Source organism: Adiantum capillus-veneris, chromosome 30, assembly GCF_014529385.1.
Source record: "Adiantum capillus-veneris isolate H3 chromosome 30, ASM1452938v2, whole genome shotgun sequence".
Taxonomy (NCBI): domain Eukaryota; kingdom Viridiplantae; phylum Streptophyta; class Polypodiopsida; order Polypodiales; family Pteridaceae; genus Adiantum; species Adiantum capillus-veneris.
The window spans coordinates 53,258,458-53,280,261 of record NC_140960.1 but is presented as its reverse complement, the minus strand read 5'-3'; the positions used below and the strand labels follow the sequence as shown (position 1 = coordinate 53,280,261).

The 21,804-nt window shown below is 43.6% G+C and overlaps 1 protein-coding gene across 2 annotated transcripts in view; it reads right to left on the bottom strand.

Moving 5' to 3' along the window:
- Nucleotides 1-12,762, bottom strand: part of LOC147417965 (F-box family protein) — a 49,391-nt gene extending 36,629 nt beyond the window's left edge. The window contains exons 1-2 of one of the 2 annotated variants that reach the window (XM_086507262.1): nt 12,405-12,762; nt 213-386 (exon numbers count right to left, since the gene is read on the bottom strand). In XM_086507262.1, coding sequence (XP_086363388.1) covers nt 213-386; nt 12,405-12,640 — 410 coding nt within the window. In that variant the 5' untranslated portion in view covers nt 12,641-12,762. The remainder of the gene's footprint in view (nt 1-212; nt 387-12,404) is intronic. The other variant, XM_086507261.1, reaches the window with a different exon arrangement.
- Between the last annotated feature and the right edge of the window lie 9,042 nt (nt 12,763-21,804).

Sequence of the window (21,804 nt, the reverse complement as noted above, 5' to 3'; positions counted from 1 at the left end):
AGCTTCTGGAACCCTCTCCAAGGTCATCACCCTTTGTAATACATGCCTACACCCATAGAAAGCTGCAGCCTTCCTCTTTCTCTTGTTGAGAAGAGGGCACTTGTAGGAGTACTTTGTAGACCTTTCTCCATCATAAATGTTCCTCATCTATCACCATGCTATTCAAGAGATTATACAACCACACGCAGGAAAATAAAATTACACTCGATTACCTAGCATGCTCTATACTTTTCAACTCTCCAAGCGTCTTTGAGAGTTTTGATTTCTCTATCTGCATCTGCCTTTCCAAATCCTTGCACTCTTTCTCAAGGGCAGCGCCCTCGCTTTGAAGCCTGAGAAGGCGCCTTTTGTGTGCAGCAACCTTTGCTGCCTTAATCTTCTCAAACCTGCTAGTTCAGCACTTAGTTTATTTGAGAAAACATATCCTTTTGAAGGCTAGAAACAACTGATGTATCTAATTAACTCACAGCACAGCAGGAAAATCACAATACACAACGAACTAAAACAAACCACAGGAAAAAAATACCAACTTCCAAGCATATCCTTCGTGTCAGCATCTTTGATTTTTGGGAAGACTTCTACTTCAAAGGACACTCTAAACAGTGAGATGCAAGCCCATATCCTCCACATCAAACCTTTAGAATCCCCACCTTACATGCATAATTACATGAAGCATGGAAGAATGGGAAGAAGCTAGAACAAGGAATAGGACCAAGTGTATGTTCAGGCATCTCTCTGGATTTGTCCAGTCGGTCCCAGTTTCTCCCAAGGACAGGTGTTAGGGAGTGAGGGCTGTTCTGTGGCTGTGCCCAGCCAGTGTGAGGTTATTTTCTCATGTCGGGTTGTGTTTAGCCATGTTTAGCTCCTGTTTTGACTTGGTTCTATGTCCACTTAGGCACTTGTAGGCACGAAGGATCCCCCCCCCCCCCTTCCCACGTACTCTCAAGAGATATGTCGCCCTCTCCAGCATTTTCCCGTTTTCGCATGCCTTATTCTAGGTTGACGGGGCTGGAGGAGTGGGTCGAACAGCCAGGGGCAGGGCCTATATATGGAGCCAGGGGAGGTCTCCTCTAGAGCATGCAGGTCAGCCACAGCAGGGGGGCGCCCTCCCTTGGGTGCCCTAGTGAGCAGCCAGATGAGGCCGGCAACCAGTAGGCAGGAGGAAGGCAGTCTAGTGGTTTTGGACAGCAGTTCAGCCCAGCGTTTTTGGGCATCCCACTGCGAGCAGAGGATGGAGAGGTATGCAGCAGGAGGGGCAGCCAGTCAGGCATGAGATCGCCCTTCCACACCCTCGCTGCAGTCTTTCTCCCATGCACCTGGAGCAGCAGTGCTAGATCCGGTGATCCTCAGGGCTTTCCTACCTTTGCCAAGAGGAGATCGACACTTGCTTTCGTCGTGGTTTCTCAGTGGCTTCCCAGCTGTTGCCAGAGGTCTCATGTGCAGGAGCAGTTGGCAATGTCACTAGCACTCGCAGCTGTGTGTACCTCGGGTCTAGCCATGAGGCATGAAAGACCACCCTTGGTCACTTGTATGAGCAGATTGTTATCAGCATGGAGAGCCTTTCCCAGATCTCTCTCTCTCTCTCTCTCTCTCTCTCTCTCTCTCTCTCTCTCTCTCTCTCTCTCTCTCTCTCTCAGACTCTCTCAGATGTCCTGTCTCTTTCTACCTCAATGATCTCTCTTCTCCACACTTATTGTAACAGGCTTGGACACTCCAAACCCGAAAATCAATAGCAACACACAAACAGATACTTCAAAATTACTGAACTTCAATTAAGAGAGAGAGAGAGAGAGAGAAAGTCGACACGGTCCGCCGGCGTAGTTCCGTGCCCAGACATATTGGCCCCAAAGTCTGGCGCCCCTTTCGGTATTTATTTTTCATTAATCATTGATAAGTACAAATCCCGAGGGACCTCTGCTCTCAGACTCTGCAACCAGATGCCCTCAAAGTGAGGCTCCAAGGGCTCTTATAAAGTTTAAAAGGGATGCCAAAAGCAGAGCTCCAAAAGCTTCAAAATCAAAAGCAAATAGTCCCCAAAAGCATCTAGTCTAAAATCTGCCCCAAAAAAGCAGGTAGTGCAAATTATGAGATCTGTACAAGCTGCCATGTCAGCATGTCAACGCATTATGCGAAATCCGTACTGCTGCCACGTGGCACCTTGCTGTACAGTCTGCCACATCATCTGTCGTACAGTTTCTGCCACGTCATCACTTATGTCCACGAGGTCATGCCACATCATTAGGCTGTGACATACCCCCCCCCCTCTTGAAAGAATTGTAATCGCCCTCAATTACGCTTGCAAAGTCGAACATAAGCCATAAACCAGTTCAGTAGACACTAACTCTAAGTACCGCCGCACTAGACGACAGTTACATCCCATAAACCAGTTCAGTAGACACTGACTCTAAGTACCGCCGCACTAGACGACATGGGGGCAACCCTTTGGGTGAACATCCACGGCTGGCTAGTATATAGCAAGTTCTTTTCCCTTGCAGTTCTTTGCCCACCTTTCTGGCATGTTACAGATCAGCCCCAACGTCCTTCACGGGCTTGTTTCCTGAGCCGGTTCCTTTACTCTTCTCTTGAGTATCGGTATCATGTTGTGTATTGGATATTCATTGCAGAGTTCAGTTGTGGGTATATTCTCTTCAACACAAGTACAAAGGACAGTTTTCATGAAGATTTTAAGGAAGTAAGTTACAACAGTGGGAGTATATGTGCTCTTCCAAGTCTATCATAATGGATTGAATTGTACCTACATGTTTGATCTTGGCAGATGCAAAGGAGTGGCAAACATTTGGTTTGATCTCAGGGAGTTTGCTTGCGTAGCTAGGTCTTGTTAGACCCCGACAGCTTCTTTGGCAAACATGATCCTTAGGTGACGACCTTTCAAGTTTTCCTATTCTTAGTGGTCCGAGTTTACCGATGATGTGATTCTTTTAGAGTCTCAAGTTCCATGAGATTCAAGTTTTGTTATTTAGTTACAGAGAAAGTAGTTTTACTCCAAGTTGTCAGATTTCTTTCTAATGATACTCATTCTCTTTTCCCAAGATTGGGGCTTCCTATCTTCGGGGGAGTTCTCAGCTTTAGCTCTAGAGCTTTCAATGACAATGTTTGCTCCGTTCCAACGTGGGGTTGAGTCAGTTGTTACCTCAGAGCGTACTTTTGAGGATTTTCTTCTTCAAAGGGGGCTTCCAAGTTATTATCTTCAATTGACTTTCAAGACTCCATTCAAAGGAGTGCCATGCACAGTGTCTTCTAGTTCTTGGTTTCCTTCCACAAAGCACAAGCTTAGCAACTCTGCTCTGCTTCTCCACGCGGTAGAATGCAAGAGAGAGAGCCCACACAACATATTTAAAGGCCCTTGGCCTATCCAAAAGCATCTCACATGAAAGCATTAGTTCTAAAAGCATTTGGTCCAAAAGCAAGCACCCTGCTTTATTTTAGCGTTTAGGCCCCTCGGCCAATGATCCGCTAGTTGGTTGGGTTATAAAAATCCTAATCCCTTTTGTCTTTTAGGCCCCTTGACCATCGTTGGTATTTTCTTCTTCTACTTCTTCTGCTAGGGTTTAGCCCCCTCGACCAAGATCTGCACGTGAGCTAGGGTTAGGCTCACAGAGTTGTAACCCCATGGATCTTCAGTGGTTGACAGATCAGCAATTTTGACAGTCTTTGCACCATATCAGCATAGCGTTTTGCATCAGATCAGCCCTAGCGTTTTGTAATTCATCCGCATGAAGCATCAACATTCATTATTCAGCATTTAGCCATTGTATCAGCATTTGTGCAAGTAATCTAAAGCAAGTACTTGCTCTAGCAATAGAGTAAAGGGGCCCTTGAGGGTGGTTGGGACCCGACTGGCGGTGTCATCTCTTTGCCTCTCTCATTCATTGTGTTTAGTTCTCTCAAGTGAAGTAAAATAACCTTGTGTTTGTGTGAAGTACTAGATCTAAAGTAAATGATGTCATCCAACGTTTTTAATAAAACATTGCCGCAAGGAGGTTAACATGGCAAGGGCCAAGATCACCGATCTACGAGGGAAGAGGCACCAACAAGAAAAGCCATTGGTTGGGCTCTAATAGCATGTCATGAAGCGGCGATGGGGAGAGAGAGAGAGAGAGAGAGAGAGAGAGCCCCTCGTATAACCATGGCAAACCCCCCCCCCCCAAGGGGAGATAGATACATAGTCTAGGAGTGTGAGGGCCATAGGGCTGCCTATATGACTGCACGCATGCACATCGGCCGGCCATCCAAATAGCCCCACGAGCCCAAAAAATACAATGCAGGAAATAATATCCCCTAAAATGGGGCATCTAGAGAAAAGGGTCTGAAGGAATAGAAATAGGTCCGCCAAGCCAATGTGACATAGCCCGGATAATATGAAATCTACACATGCAAATGCAAGGGTGGCCAACCACACACTAGCCAATACAACTATGCCTTAATCCTAGACGAAGCAACAGAGTGGTGTAACTCTTTGCCTTCTCCAAGACCGAAGAAGAGCATCGAGAACATTTGACACAAGTGTTCAGAGCACTGCGCGAACAAAGATTAGTGATCAACGGAAAGAAGAGCGTTTCTTTTTGTCTGTGATACACTTCTTGGAACACGTTGTTTCCTACGAAGGTGTTAGCCTCGCTCCAACAAAAGTTGAAGCTACTCGCAATTGGCCTTACAAGAGGTTCATCAAACAATTTGCGAACATTGCTTTGCCATTGCATACCCTAACTAAGAAAGGATACCATTCACTTGGGGACCTCCATAGATTGCAGCATTTGAGCGACTTAAGAAAAAGTCGACTGTTGGGCCAATATTGATTCTACTAGACTTGCAGAAATCTTTTAAGGCTAGCTGTGATGCGGAAATCAATTTGGGTGCGATCTTAATGCAAGAGGGCGCTAATGAGAGCCGGATGCTCTCAAAGTCAAAGGTCGCACAAATTTGAGAAGGAACTCTTAGCAATGATACATGCTTTGAGTCAATGGTAGCACTACTTGCTCGGTGCACATTTTACAGGCGACAACTCCTATAGCCTTTACCTATTCCAAACTGACTAGGGTAGAGTATAGCTACGGATTTCATCTTTATCTTCCCAACAGTCAGGGTGGGCACAATGGCATATGGACTGACTTTTGTGGTTAGATTCAACAAATAGACCCACTTTGTACCAATGAAGAAGAAAGTGAAAGGCAATCATTTGGCAAAGCTGTTTGTCTCACATATCTTTCGGCTACATGGGATGCCTAAGTCTAAGATAGAGACCCCAGCTTTACAAGCTCATTTTGGAGAGCATAGTGTGAGGATCATAGCAGCTACAGCACGGGATGGGTCGTATAATATGGAGCATATAATATGCGTATTAGACGTGTTTTTTGACGGCTCAAAATAAAACACATTGGTTTGAAAATTAAAATTTCTTATAAATATTAAATATAGGTAACCCACTTGAAGATCTAGCTTTGCAGATAATTTGTTTGAAAATTGAAATCCATAAAGATTTAAGTACACTTAAAACTCGATGCTCAAGACTTACAGTTCAGTGTGTGGCTTATTGAGCCTTTTTTTTAAGGCCCCTTTAATAAAAGAACCAGTCCCCGACTTTTGAAAGGGTCCACGTTTTTTTATCAGTAGTATGTACAGAACGTTTCAAAACGTGCAATACTGTACACATCTTAGCTCCTACGGTGAGGATGTGGGTACTTGTTCAAATTCTCTTTATTAATTCATTTGCATACTGATGGGTAGTCAAAAATAACCAACTCAGTGGTATTAGACTTCTTTAAGTGTTACATCTCTCAAAATAAGTCTCGATGGGAGAAAGATTTCCATTGGTGGAGTTTGCTTACAACAACACTATTCACACATCAACGAGAAAGGTGCACCAATTGAGAGTGTCGGGGGTGGCAAGAAGGTTCCACCTCTTTTGTGCATCAAGGACAAGATTTTCTAGGTAGATCATTTTGTGCAAGATCTAGAGACAATTTTTGCCAAGGTTAAGGAGGCTTTGCAGAAGTCTCAGGAATAGGATAAGAAGGCAGCAGATAAGCATCACCACAACTGAAGGAAGGTGATAGGGTGCTTCTTAGGTTTGAGAAGGCAGGCCTTAGAAAAAAGAAGGGTAAGGAGAAGCTTTTCCCAAAGCTAATGTAAAATGAATCTTGAAATGACAAGATTTAGTGCATCAAGACATCCGCTAGAGATCAGCGCAAACTGAATGTGATGGCTGAAATTTGAATAATTCATATTGATCATAATTTATGTCTAAGATCTTGACAGGGATGATATTGTGAATGTGATTGTGATTGTTCACTGACCAGTGTTCTTTGTGCTAGTGCATGGTTTGCGTAGTCATCCCGTTGAAGAGCTCAAATTGCATTTTGAGGGCTGATCCTCATACTCAATCAGATTCAGTTAGAATCAGCCACAAGATCACGACAGATCTGCCCCTCTCAAGGTGACTTGCCTTAGATTTTTACTTTAGTAGATCCTTCTTGGCTTAAAAATACAATCTCTAGGACTGATCTAATATGGAAGCCTCTATGGTGCACTTGTGGGTTCCAGAAGCGTGGTTTGAATTCTTCTCCACTGTCACGTGACACATCCAACCCTATGTGTTAGTGGACAAGCTACACCATGATCGGGGTTCAATCAGTCCAGTCAGTCTAGATTTAGAGGTGATCTGGCACTTTTGTGAGTCTATTCGTAGACCGTGCATACCCAGTCACTAAGTGTAGATGCATATCCTCTAGTTGCACACACCATGATCATCAGTATTCCTATCAGAATCCATCAGAATCGGTTAGGGGAATTTTCCAGTGTATTTGACCTATTTTCTCTATTTTTGACATTTTTCACTTATTAATTTAAGTGACTTTCCAACAAAAGTAGATAGAGCAATTTGGGTAAGAAAATATATAAGCAAACCAAAGTTAGCACTAAATGGCAGAAGAGGCAACAGGAGCCAAGAACTTGGTGGTCTCCCCTTTAAGCAAAGGACTAAGCACCTTGGCATTTCTCCATCAGAAGGTCATCGCCATACCTCCCAATTGCCTAGCGTTGTGCATCAGCCTTGCCTAGTGTTTTGCATCAGTCCCCATCGCCAGAAGAAGCAAACACAGCTAGCGTTTTTGCAAAGACACCTCAGCCTAGAGTTTTTGAAGATTCAGCCTAGCGTTTTTGAAGATTTCAGCCTTTGCATATTGGCAGCGTTTTCAGCAGTGAACACCTGCAAGTCCAACCCTCGAAGAGTAGCAGATTCAGCCCCTAAGAAGTAGCAGATTCAGCCCGGTAAGAACCTCAGTTTTCAGCCTTAATGAATCTCAGTTTTCAGCCCTAAACCTGCAGAAATTCAGCGACAAAGACCATCAAAAAAACAGCCCCAAAATCAGCGTTTTACGACTAGCCGCAGATTTCAGCCCATAACATTTTTGGACAGCAGATAAAAGATTGCAGATTTCAGCCCTTAGGTCAGTGTCGCCATTCCCATCATCGTCACCGATATAGCCTCGAGTTGCATCAGTCCATGCATCATCATTGTACCCATTTGTGCAATCATAAGTAGACAACTCTCGCCGACGAGAGTGGGGCCTTCGGAGGAGGGTTTTACAACGTCTCTGGTGTCGTATCTCTCTTCTCTCTATCTCTCAGTCTCATACACTTGCACGCACAGTGTCCATTCACTTTGTTTGTGATCATAGCATTCTCTCGTACAGAACGGAAGGCTCTACCTTCCATAAGAACAAAAGGAACCTTGAGCACAGTTCGGAGCACTCATCTTGAGCAAAGCGCAAACAATCATTCCGTTGCACCTAACATTGGTATCAGAGCTTTGGCAATGTTCTGTATCACTCAAGGAAAGAATCACAAGAATATTTTTTCTTGTTGCGGTCACACGAACCCAAGTTCACTTGGACATGTCGATTCCTAATCGTGTTTTTGAAGAGTGACAAGAATCCCAAGAAAGAAGGGCTTGTCCAGCCTCCCCTTGTGTCTCTTTTCACTCATTGAGAGCGGACCGTGCACTTAGCGGCCGGCCAATTGACGTGGGGTGGGAAAAAGCAACCTTGGTGTGAGCGCAAGGCCGCCAAAGGGGTGCGCCCGCGGAAAAGAGTAGAACTCGAGTGAAGAGAAGATCCTTCTCAAACACTGATTGCAAGCGAAAGAAAACCTCAAGAACCTCAAGACCCTCAAGAACCCAAGACCCGCAAGAACCCAAGTTCCTCGTGAACTTAAGAACCCAAGACCACAAGAACCCACGACTTCAAAATGGTCATCACTCGAAGCGGAATGGATATTTCGCTTGGAGGTGATGAGCATGAGAGAGGCGAAGAAGAATTTTCCCCACCAGGAGGTTTTTCTGACCCTTCCCCATCTACGACAACGATTGCACTAACTCCAATGGAGGAGTTGGAGCTGATGTTTTTGAAACAGAATTTAGAACGCGAAGCAAGAAATGCAACAAGAATGGCAGAAATGAAACGCAGACACGCAGAAGACAAAGCAGAAAGAGAAGCAGAAAGAAAGGCACGACAAGAATAGAGAGACCCACACATGCAGGAATTCTTGTGACTCTTTTCTCACATGCCGGCACAGATGCAAGAGATTCAGGAGACGAAGACTCTCTCAGTCTCTTCTTCTCCAAAGCATGACACACACGATTTGCATGATTGTGAGCAGCATGATGATTTGAATGACAATGATTTGCATGATGATGATTTGATTGACAATGATAAGCATGATGATTTGGATGCCAATGGCAAGCATGATGATTTGCATGATCAAGATGTGATTTCTCATGAGCATGATGATTTGCATGATCAAGATGTGATTTCTCACAAGCATGATGAGTTGCATGAAGATGATGTGATTGTTCACAAGGATGATGTGTTAGTTGATACTTTTTCTAGCGAAGCTAACCTCGTTGCAGATTCAATCAATCACGAAGGATCGATCTTGGCTCTCGAGCCTAGGTCCAAAGAACCCACTCAAAAAGAACCCCTTCAAGAAGAATCGATCTTGGCTCTCGAGCCTAGGTCCAAAGAACCCTCACAGGAAGTATTATGTGTTCGCATGATTGATACACACGCATTGTTCGAGTGTTTCATTCGTGATTTAATCAGCGTCTTTATGTGATCCCTTTTCCTAAGCATGACATATTGTACGTTGAGCACGTTTCACTCATGAATGAGCACGAATATATGCGGATTTTTCATGAAAAGCTGAAAAGTATATATGTAAGGAAGTCACATTCCATGTCTCTTCCTTGGCACGACACAGTCGTAGCAAGAGCACATGGAAGTATGAGCACCAAGCATGGGCATTTCCGTTGTGAATTGCCATAGTTGATTGCTCTAGATCATAAGAGAGAGATTCGATCTCATTGTTTGCGTGTATGTGGTGAACGGGTTAGCACTCCGTCTCTTTGTTCATCTACATTGCATGCACAGTCTTTGATAAAGACAAGATTTTTTCCACTCACTTTACATGGAATAGGTATGTTCATGTTTTTGTGTTGGAAGTGGATTCAAGAATTTTTAGCCGTGGAGATTCTTGAAGAAGAAAGAAGCATGACTCTCAACGAAGTTGAAGCATTGAAGGAGCCACAAAAGACTTTGTGTCGCTTTCGGCGCGGCCCAAAGAAGCAAGCGTTGCAGACCTTTATGAAGTTCAAGTACCGCACGACCCACACATCAGAGTGGGCCAGAGAAGAGTACCTTCCAGGATTCCGGATGCTATTGGCGATCTCCCTCGACGCCATACACTTCGGTACCAGTACCTCACTTTGAAAAGGAGAGGATGTCACGTGACACATCCAACCCTATGTGTCAGTGGACAAGCTACAGCATGATCAGGGTTCTGTCAATCCAATCAGTCTAGATTTAGAAGTGATCTCGCACTTTTGTGAGTCTATTCGTAGACCGTGCATGCCCAGTCACTTAGTGTAGATGCATATCCTCTAGTTGCACACAGCATGATCATCAGTATTCCCATCAGAATCAGTTAGGGGAATTTTCCAATGTATTTGACCTATTTTCTCTATTTTTGACATTTTTCACTTATTAATTTAAGTGACTTTCCAACAAAAGTAGGTAGGGCAATTTGGGTAAGAAAATATATAAGCAAACCAAAGTTAGCACTAAATGGCAGAAGAGGCAACAGGAGCCAAGCTCAGCAAGCAACTTCTCAACAAGAACTTGGTGGTCTCCCCTCCAAGCAAAGGAATCAGCACCTTGACGTTTCTCTATCAGAAGGTCATCGCCATACCTCCCAATTGCCTAGTGTTTTGCGTCAGCCTTGCCTAGCCTTTTGCATCAGTCCCAATCGCCAGAAGAAGCAAACAAAACTAGCGTTTTTGCAAAGACACCTCAGCCTAGAGTTTTTGAAGATTCAGCCTAGCATTTTTAAAGATTTCGGCCTTTGCATATTGGCAACGTTTTCAGCAGTGAACACCTGCAAGTCCAACCCTCGAAGAGTAGCAGATTCAGCCTGGTAAGAACCTCAGTTTTCAGCCTTACTGAACCTCAGTTTTCAGCCCTAAACCTACAGAAATTCAGCGACAAAGACCATCAAAAAAACAGCCCCAAAATCAGCGTTTTACGACTAGCCGCAGATTTCAGCCCATAACATTTTTGGACAGCAGATAAAAGATTGCAGATTTCAGCCCTTAGGTCAGTGTCGCCATTCCCATCATCGTCACCGATATAGCCTCGAGTTGCATCAGTCCATGCATCATCATTGTACCCATTTGTGCAATCATAAGTAGACAACTCTCGCCGACGAGAGTGGGGCCTTCGGAGGAGGGTTTTACAACATCTCTGGTGTCGTATCTCTCTTCTCTCTATCTCTCAGTCTCATACACTTGCACGCACAGTGTCCATTCACTTTGTTTGTGATCATAGCATTCTCTCGTACAGAACGGAAGGCTCTACCTTCCATAAGAACAAAAGGAACCTTGAGCACTGGCGATGGGCTCCTAGACCTTTTTGATCGTCATAGAAATTGCTTGGAGGCCTGGGCGGAGCGATTTGGAGTCCCAAAGAGAGCAGAAAACCAGTACCAAGTCATCTTTCAGTTAGATCTACTTTGAAGGTAGCAGGATCATTGCATGAGCATCAAGATGCACATTGTTTGTGCAATTGGTAAGCAAACGTCACTCTAAAAACAGAGTTGGGCATCTTGAGAGGGTTGGTTAGGACCCCATTCTAGTGTGATCTCTCTCTCTCTCTCTCTCTCTCTCTCTCTCTCTCTCTCTCTCTCTCTCTCTCTCTCTCTCTCTCTCTCTCTCTCTCTCTCTCTCTCGTGGAGCAGCCATCACTGCAAAACTCGGCCCACTCATTCGACCACTACCGGCACTCTCATCGACCGAGCACTCGAGCTACAGAAATCTAGACGGCCACGATTGAGGAGAGGGGCTACACAGCATCGACGGAGACTACAGCAGAGGATTCGAGCCATGCACTCTCAACATCCAGAGTGCAGATGAGGATGGATTCTAGTAGTAGTATTTTGTTCTAGTCTTCTTGTACCCAGACATGGTATTAGATTCACAATTTTGTAACAATTTGGTCTCATAGGTCATTTTGGCCTTTTGAAGACGTTAATATAACACATCTCTCTCTCTCTCTCTCTCTCTCTCTCACACACACACACACACAAAAGGTCCAGGAACATTCTAAGAAAAGAACCAAGGATCAAGGTAGTAGCAAGGAGGGATGTTAGGATTACTACTGGCGATAACTACAAGGGGCCACCAAGATAGCAGTTAAGTATGTGCTTCCCCCAATTGCCTGCCTCACCTGACTCAGCCCTACATCCAGCTTCCAGCCATAACCACCATGAGATAACTCCCTCACAAAAAGTCACAAAACAGCCCTGGATCCCGCCAATCTGTTGGTGTAACCGGGTCACACCCAATCAATAAGGCTGGAAGCCTCCTCTTTGGGTGGTCCAACCCCCAGAGATGAAACATGGGCCTCTCTTGCACTTTGAAACGCTAATGTATAACCTGGCCTTTACTAAATATCGGACTGCATAGGTACGTGGCAATGGCAATGCCCGGCTCAGCCGGTCACGCACAAGCCCACGCACATTTTAATTTTGTTTAAACATATGTATGTTTAAGCAACTCGTGTGATCAATCCGCACGCACAGGTGAGGTGGTTAGTGCTGTCGTGTCTCACAGTGCAGGTCACAGGTTCAACTCCACTGCATCATACTGCCAGGTCTGCAAGCAATCCCAGATCTATCTCAACCCGTATAACCTCAAGAGGACCAATCCCTTGCTGTTCTAACACACATTCAATCAAGGTCTTCACAGGTGGTTTCTGATAGGCTCAACCCACTTGAGTGAGACTCTTGGAAAAAAACAAAACGAATGATTTCAAAGGCCACACTTATAGCGGTACCTTGCTTTGTATTCTGCTTTGTAGTCCGATGGGGGCCTCGCAGCAGCATCGGCGGGAATGTGCTTGGGTGCGAAATCCCGTTGAAAGAGCGGCTTCCAGAGGCAGGCAAGAGAGGAGAAGCGGTTAAGCGCCCGGCTAGTGATGGAGAGGGAACACAGGTCCCTGTAGTCCAACACTCCAGCCTCAACTCCCGCTTGCAGAGCCTCAGTCCAAACCTCGTCTGGCAAGCATGCCATGAATTGTCCCGTCGCCCAACAATTCAACTTCCAAGTGCTGGACTACTGCGCCAGAGTCGCCAGGCCTTGGCACTAACACCCATATTAAATGGGGGGTGGAGTAATGGGATCGAGGGGCAGGCCGTGTTGACGGCCGCACAAAAAGCGAGGCGCAGTAAACTCGGCCAGCGGGAAAAACGAGGCGCACGGTCAGGGTTAGAACCGGTGGCCTTGTGGTCCAGGTTGATGGTCGCATAGGCTAACCACCTCACCCACGCACACACCTAGTCGTTTTTATGGCCTTATATTGTGAGGTGACATGCCCATCCAGGTTTAGTGCCCGTCCAGGTTTAGTTTTTTATTTGACTATTGCGGCTGCGATTTCCTCGGCTTTCGCACGTGAGCTTCTATGGCTTTGATCCCATTGCCTCTCCCTCTTAAATATGGGTGCTACTTAGTGTTGAGGGTCGCCAAGGGTGGAATTGCAGCCGTAGGTTCACGAGCCCCCCAAGACTCGAGTTAAAATCATGGAGGGTTGAAAGGTGGGTGCGACTCCTCACTATCTCACATAGGCATTTTAAGAGGGGATCAACGTTTATTATGGGGATTAGGTGCAATCTAAGTCATCCGATCCGCTTCTTGTAAATTCGGGAAAATGGGTAAATACGGGTGCACCAAAACTTGTAAATTCGGGTTGCCTTACCCCCCCCTTCGAGCCCACAGCGTCACTGTTGAGAGCCTATCACCTTAATGACTTCGCGTGCGCGTGTTTCTTGAGAGCATTGGGAGACATGTTCCTGATAAATTCGGGTTAGTTTAGTAAAGTCGGGCCGATTGGTAACTTCGGGTGGCATCGCAAGATCAACAGCCCGCGATGCCCCCGCTCCCCCAATTTAAAATTGGCCATCGATTCCTCCTTTAAAAAGCCCGTGTGAGATAGTGTTGAGGGTGAGTGTGGTCTAAATTTATTTTTTCCCTCGAATTTACCCAAATTTATACAAGTGGATATGGCGGTTGTCCAATAACTCTTGGCATGCCCGAGTGACTTAGAGAGGAGGGGAAAACTAATCTACTATTAGAAGATAATATCATTGTAGATTTCATAATCACAACTATATTTTACAAAATTTGAGACTGATTTAGTTCCTTCTCATCCAAATTTGAGAGGGTAATTTCTCGAGCTGAACAAGCTTTGGATAAAGCGAACCACTCCCAAGCCTTACTTGGTGTCTTGTTCTTATAGGTTTGTGCAGATGTAGGTTGACCGAGGTAAATAGGCGCACAACTCATGAGAAAAGCATCGCTTAAATTAAAAGCGATTTGCTTTTGATTTAAAGGCCATGATTTCCCTTGGATCAGCAGCCACAATTGGGCAAGGTGGCTCACTCGAGGAGCCTCAATTGGAAAATTTGCATTAGAGAGCTCCCTCGTGAGCCATTTAAAGGTTCTATTAAGGGGCCCTCTTTAAAGTAAAGTGTTTTCATATGGTTTTTTTCTCATAAACGCGATGAACATGTTAGAAAGGATAAAAAATTACTTGTTGGTAGCCACAGGCAGCTACTGCAGAGCAAATCAAACATAGGGGGATAGAACCTCCTAGGGAAGGGAGACAAGTAAATGATGATTACATCAGGTAGCCTTAGATACAAAAATCTACCCTCTAGAAGGCTAACATGGAGTAGACTAAGCAAGGAAGTCATCAATTTCCTTCTATGCAGGAAACAGTTGCCTCTTCAATTTAGCACTTCAGGTGGCTGATGTTGATGTCCAAATTCTGCTCCCATTCATATCTCATCCTTTGAAGATCATTGACAACCACATAAGTGGGATTGATGACTAAATAGGGGAAGAAGTAGTAGTTTGCATCCTGCAAAACTGTTTTTTGAGTGCGATAGATAGCAAGCTCGTCTCCAACAATCTTTAGAGCCTGCAAGTTCATATCATAAAAAAATACTCTCAGACTTGGAGTCTGGTAAGACCCCTCGAAAATGAGGTTCCTCGAGGAACTCCACTCTGGCCTTGTTTTAAAACAGGCTAAGGAAGCCAACATAATCCCCAATCAAGATCTGTTTCCAGCTAGGAGAGAAACCTATAATTTTAACCAGGGGCAAGAAGACATATTTGTTTGCAGGGCAAGCAACAAATAAAGGACATATATCTTCAATATCCCTGTTACATCTGCAACACTGTCGTATAAGTGTAGAAAGGGGGGTCATTTTTACTTCACGTGAGTCATAAATAGGGGGGTTTCCAAGACTCTCCGCTCGTAGGTGGCATGTCCTTTTCTATAGAGAGTGAACCCGTCGGGAACATGAACTTGTGCGCATCCATTGCACCATTCATGTACACAAGTTCATATACTTGCTGATGATAGTGCTACACACAATTTTTCTAACTACAAGTTTGTCAAAATAACCTAGCATTCGACACACTCTTAGTAGATCACTTATGAATGGGCTAGACAAAGAAATATGGGACACAGAGGTTAAGAATCTCCCTTGAAAATTCAAGGGCATCTCATGCACTTGGCCTTCCAAGTCGTTGTGCAAATGTGGTTCTCAGTAAGAGGGCTTGGTTCCCTCTTTAGCTAGAAGTTATGAGCATAATTTCTTTTAGTTTAATGGTAGACATGTTTTGTTGCTAGGAGAGAAGGATGCACCTCAATCTTCACTCATATGTTCTATAGAATTTCATAGTTGTATGACAACAATGAACCTCATGCCCTCTCAGATTTGTCTTTTTTAAGTGATAATATAATGCGTCTGTAAATCTAGAAATTCCTCAGTGATGTGCTCTTATTCTCTGTCTCTCTATGGTTTCTCAAGAACACATTAAGCAACATGTTTTTGAACACATTAGTGACTACACATCAGCTCCACTATTACAAGAATAGCATGATGTTTCTCCTCAAGATTAGCCTCCAAGATTGTCACCAAAATGTTCGATCAAACATGGCATTGATTCGGTGCCTGGTAGCTAACCAATAAGTAAGTCTACTTACAGGCTTAGTCATATGGAAGCCATGAAAGTAGAACGCCATCTTGCCGAGTACTTAAGCAGTGGTTTCATCCAACCAAGTTCTTCACCATGGGCATCACCGATTCTCTTGGTGAAGGAAAAAGTCAAATCTATGTGTATGTGTGTACATCATTGTTGTCAACAGAGTTATTGTTCAAGAGGAGACCAGGTAAGCGCCGAGCCTTTGGCTATGAGAGGAGTTAAGCTAAATCAATTAAGAGTGTTAAGATGGTGATTGGGGCTAATAATTAACTAATTATAGATGATTCGAGTAGACATAAGATCCAACAACTATAGATAAATTTACATCCTGGCTTCAATAAATCAATCAAATGAAATTAACCATTTGCTTTAATTTAAATGGGCATACACCTTGACGAGAGCACAACCAAACCATAAACCAAGAATGGACTATCTATGTACAAGGCCTCTAATCAAAGATTATTTTTCCTTTGTAAGCTTCGACAACAAACAATGATGATGATAATTTGTACGACGACAATGGAGGCCGCTCAGTTGATGATGACCACAAAGAAAGAGAGAGAGAGAGAGAGAGAGAGAGTTCTCCATGCTTCCTACTTTGGAAAACCTTGTTCCTCTTCTCTTCTTCTTTCTCCTGATTTAACACCCCAAAAATGATGATATAAATCCCTTTAAAAACTCATCCTCCTCTCTCTCGTCGATTTTAAAGGAAAAAGGGGTTCTACTTTTTTAGTTTTAACCTGCTGCGCAGCTTAGTACATGTGAACACCCAGAGAACCACCAACGCCCAGGACATCATTGGTGTTGAGCACAACCTCCCACATCCACCATGCATGCGCATGCAAGAATCCTTGTGAGGAGGACACACCCAACACACAGCTTGCCATAGCCGGGGGGGGGGGGGGGTTTATGCGAAGCTCTCTCTTTTCTGTGATACCTTAAGGCTCCTTCACATTTATTATGAATAGTTTCAACTCTCTTATTTATCATTTGCATGTGGGTTTTATGGGGGTGCCATGGTACTCACGCATGCCTCCCTCCCCCCTTGTTTAACTCTCAGAAACCTTCACGACATCCTTACAAAAAAAGACCATTTTTGCCCTTTTTGGAGCTAATTTGGGTATGATCGGCCCTCAAAATCTATCGTCGTGACCCTAATCCACCATGTAATACCTCATTTGATATACATATTAACGAAAATCCGATCTATCTTGACCACTAGCCTCACAACGCAACCAAAACAAAAATCATAGAGTCATTTTCCTCTTTTTTGGTTGTCCTCACAAAGTGGCATGACATTGTGCTTCAAATGTAGCGAATGTTAAGAACAAATATCCTCTCTCAAGGGTGGATGAGCTATTTCATAAGCTCAAAGGAGCTTGTTATTTCTTCAAGATAGATTTATGCTCCAACTATCATCAAGTTCGTAAATGTTTAGTAGATATTCCAAAGACTTCTTTTTGTACAAGATTGGACATTATGAGTTCTTTATCATGCCTTTTGGTTTAAGTAACTATCCTCCCACTTTTATGATGACTATGGATGGTACAGTACAACCATATTCAAGAAAAATTGTCATTGTTTTTCTTGATGACACTATAATCTATAGTGTTACTGAAGCAGAGCCTATGCAACACCTCAAGCTCATTTTTAGTTGCTACAAGAGAATTAATTTGATGCATAGATAAGCAAGTGTGATTTCTTGGAAACAAAAAGCAACTACTTGGGATAGGTTCTCTCTTCTAGTGGTCTTCAAATGGATCTAGCTAAAGTAGATGTAATTATACGTTGGTCTCATCCTACTAATATGGAAGAACTTCAATTTTTTCTAGGTATGGTCGGTTATTATTGAAAAGCTAGGGTGGATAGACAATCAAAGCATTCATATTGAAATAAACATAGTGGTGTATTAGACTTTGAGAGAGAGATACATGATTTGCATAGTGGCCATTTATAGGCTCAAAAAAGGGGAGGTGGCATTTAATGCTAGAAAGTGATTTGGATCACATGTGGGAGAAAGGTCAAATATCATGTGGCTATAATGAATAGCATGTGACTATAAAGAAGCATATGTTTAGGGAAATCTATGTAGTGGGATGGATGCATGCATATAAGGGTGCATGGTTGGTATGATTGGCTTTAGGGGTTGGTCACGCATTGAGTGTAAGCTAAACAACTTATCCCAACAGACGCCCCCGTAAGAAGCTTACACGAAGGAGCATGGATTCTGATAAGGGAGTCTAACATGGGTTACATCAGGATAACTACATGGGGTTCATAAAGATGTAATCTGATGCAAAAGGGTAGGTCTTACCTCCAAACTTTGGGTTTGGGGTAGTGTCTAAAACCCATTACAATATATCCTCGTAATGTTGAGATCCGCTTCTTCATTTTCTTCTTCTTCTTCCACAATGTTTACTTTACCTTTGGAATCTCTGGGATTCTTTCGGTTCCTAACATTATTTTTTATGAAACACCAGTTGGGTGCATGTCCCTGTCTTGAGTCCTCTTACAAAGCTGGGCATAGATGCATAGACATCGATATATCCAAACATTGTGTGCAGATGTGAGTGGTGCAGGTGTGTGTGCACATGATGATGGGCGGTCTTACCATACACTCGGTGTGTAGGCAGTGTCTAACCCCGTGTATGTAGAGACAGGTTTTTGCATAGTGAGAGGCTAAGTGGCTTTTGCTAATCTCGAGATTCAATATCACATACATTTCAAATGTGCTCAAGCCCCTTTGGAGCTATAAACTTTCTTGAATGGCAAAGAAGCTCTTTTTGGACTATTGAAGCTTGACTTGAGCTTATCCTCCCCCTTTTTAATAGGGTGTTCCTTTAGAGGCTTGAGGAAGGGATTGTGATGAAGCGAGAATGGTCGCTTTGGAAGGAGGTTTGTGTGTTGCCGAGAGTAGGCTTGTGGGAATGAACTCCCTATGAGCACCTAACAACAACGTCAAGCTATGGTGAAAACTGTGCAACCAAGGGCTTGTAGTAGGTTATACAAGGGGGCTCGATCGTGTTGGGGAGCTTTGCACGACGAGAGTGATAGGTAGCTTTGCAGTAGGTGCAACTACTACGAGGCGATGGGTTAAAAAATTGTTATGCATGCAAACGACAAGCATGTATAGGCCGTGAGTAGTGCAGGTAAGTGGCAAAGGCCGAGTAGTGCCGATGTGTGGCAGTAGGAGCTTTAACCAGTAATAATCGGTGGATAGTGAGGGCAAGTAGCTGCTTGTCACACAACGAGGGAAGGGTTGTTGTTGAGTGAGGTGAGGCTTGGAGCTTGTTGTGTTGGGTGATGACGAGCTAATTGGGCATCAATTTGGTAATATCAAAGTAGAAGGTCGGCAGGGCAAATGGCTTGGCACGACGAAGTTGAGGTTTGAGGATGCACAGGTAAGCGGGCTTGGGGTTTGTTGTACAGGCAAACGGCAAGCCAGGAAGGCATTAATCGGGAGCTTGGCGCGACGGTAGTTGGAGTCGTGGAAGATGCAAGCCAACAATAGTGGGTCTAAACTTTTCAATGGCAAGAGCCGCAATTGATGAATTGAGATCTCACTAGTCCGGACTGGAGTCCGGCCGAGAGTATGTTTGGATAAGTAGGTGGGGGTAGATGCAATGCATTTGGCCCTAGTGCCCTTGAATTTAGATGCCTTCCCCACGTGCTCTATATGGCCTTGAAGACTTTAGAAACCAACTTGAATGTTTTCTTCACCAAGAATTCCTTGAGCATTGAATTCTCTCAAGTACACAGACACAAAATCAAGACTCAAGAGAACAAGTAAACAAAAACTCCTTGAAGGAAGGATCATGCAAAACTAGCCAAGCGGTTGTTGAATCAAATGAGTTTGTGATGCTCAAATTAAGCACAGATGGACTCAAATGAGCACCCTTGAGAAATGCACTGAAAATACGTAAATTGAAGCTTGCACCCAGTGAAGCAATTATTTTGCAAGGCAAAGGAAATGAAACTATATACACATTCAATTACACACAAAATTAAATGCTTAATTAGAGAGCTTATTAAAACTAAGGATCTACAAAGTGATTAGGAAGTACTAGTCACATTTAGTGGCTTTGATACCAGTTGAAAAGCTATTGTGGATAGACAAGCAAAGCATTCATATTGAAATAGACATTATGATTGTATTAGAGAGAGAGAGAGAGAGAGAGAGAGAGAGAGAGAGAGATGCTTTGCATAGTGGCCATTTATAGTTTCAAAAAAGAGGAGATGGCATTTAATGCTAGAAAGTGATTTGGATCACATGTGGGAGAAATGTCAAATATCATGTAGCTATAATGAATAGCACGTGACTATGAAGAAGCATATGTTTAGGGAAATATATGTAGTGGGATGGATGCATGCACATAAGGGTGATGGTTGGTATGCTTGGCTTTAGGGGTTGGTCACACATCGAGTGTAAGCTAAACGGCTTAACCCAATAATTATCATAAACTCATTCCGGATTATGCTAAGGTAGTAGTACCTATGGACTATAAAGCAAAGATTTTCCTTCTTATCTCTCCTAGACACATTAGCACTAAGTTGTGCAAAATTATGCTATTGGGGAATGGGCCTTCTAAATAGAAGAGGAGCCCCATATTTGAAAGCGTGCAGGTTGAGCCAATTATATACATTAGAAAGGAGTCTTTGAAAAGGGGGCCACTTGCCAATGTTTTCACGGGTTGACTCAAGTCAAAAGGTGGATTTAAGGGGTGGTTGAAGAACCCCCTACTTTTTTTGCGAGATGATTTAGCTAGAGGGCCCTTATCTACATAAAGCATCTGGATAGGCAAAAGGTTGATTCAAGCTCAGGTTGGGGATGGAAGGAAGTTACTAAAATTATTATGGCCTAACTTATATATAAGGTTTGGCATAGTTTCCTCCAAGTTTAAAAAAACCAAACTTGATGCCATACAAGTTACATTTTTAAAGTTAATAGCGTAATCATATTGGCTTGTATTCTCTTTAGAGGGACATGTAATGGGGGTATCCACATGTAAATCACTAGATATAGCTGGCTTATTTATTATCAAGAATCCAAGATTTGTACGTTTATATATTATCAATCACTTCCACTACCCCCAAACATCCCTCATTTCCCCCTTGAAGTATATATCACCCCCCCCCCCCCCCCCCCCCCCCCCCCCCCCCCCCCCCCTTATGCTTTAGTAATGAAGGAGAAATTATTAGGGGCCTAACCCTAACTTATATGCTTATCTAGCCTCCCAAAGGACCCCCTTCCCTTGCACTTACATGGTATGATAAGTTTCTCATGGTGAATCCCTTGAGTTCATGTTGTCCCAAAGGTAGGCAGTTGCACAATAGTCATCAAGCAAGACTCATGGAGGGCCTTCATGTGAGATACCTCCACTTGAAATTACTTTGATGAGGAAGGTAAGGGCAATAACTGTACCATATTTAGGGTATTTCCCTTTCGCTTCTCCTTACCCTTGCCATCTTGGGATTTCCCTTGAGGACAATCCTTCTTCTCATGCTTATCAAGATATGTAAAGCAAAGCTTTTCCTTCTCGTCTCTCTCAAATCCTTTGTTTGCGAGCGGTCCTTGAGGCCCCTTAGGCTTCTTGGAAGATTCTTCCATAAGACTAAAAGACCCACACTTCTTATTAGATGCACTTGATGGTGTAGATGCTTGTGCACGTGTCTTATTAGATGCACTTGATGGTGTAGATGCTTGTGCATGTGTATTATTTAGGGTGATGGGCCCACAAATAAAACCTCGCACCTTTTGAAAATCATCAACTCCTTCCAGCTTCAAAATGATTTCTCTATAGTTGTTGTTGTGAGATTATCTATCACACACGTATCCGAGGCATCCTTCTCATTGCGAAGGAGGAATACTTTTACAATGTAGCTTTGAAGGTGCCCAAGTGGTTGGCTAATGAAGCTCCTTAAGACTTGGTCACCATTTATAGGCCTTACCTTTAAGAGAGAGATTTGTCTTTACCCCTTCATCATCTTCTGGGGTATGTTAGAGCCTATAAAGATCACTCCACTTGTGGAGAAAAGTAATCATGGAATCCTTATTCCACTCATGCTCTTCCTTGTTATGAACTGATGGAGTCATATTCTTGACCTTATTGCCAGCACCACTTGAGCAAGAGGGAGATATGTCCTCATGTAATGCATCAACAATAGATGGAACTCCCTAGTCCCTT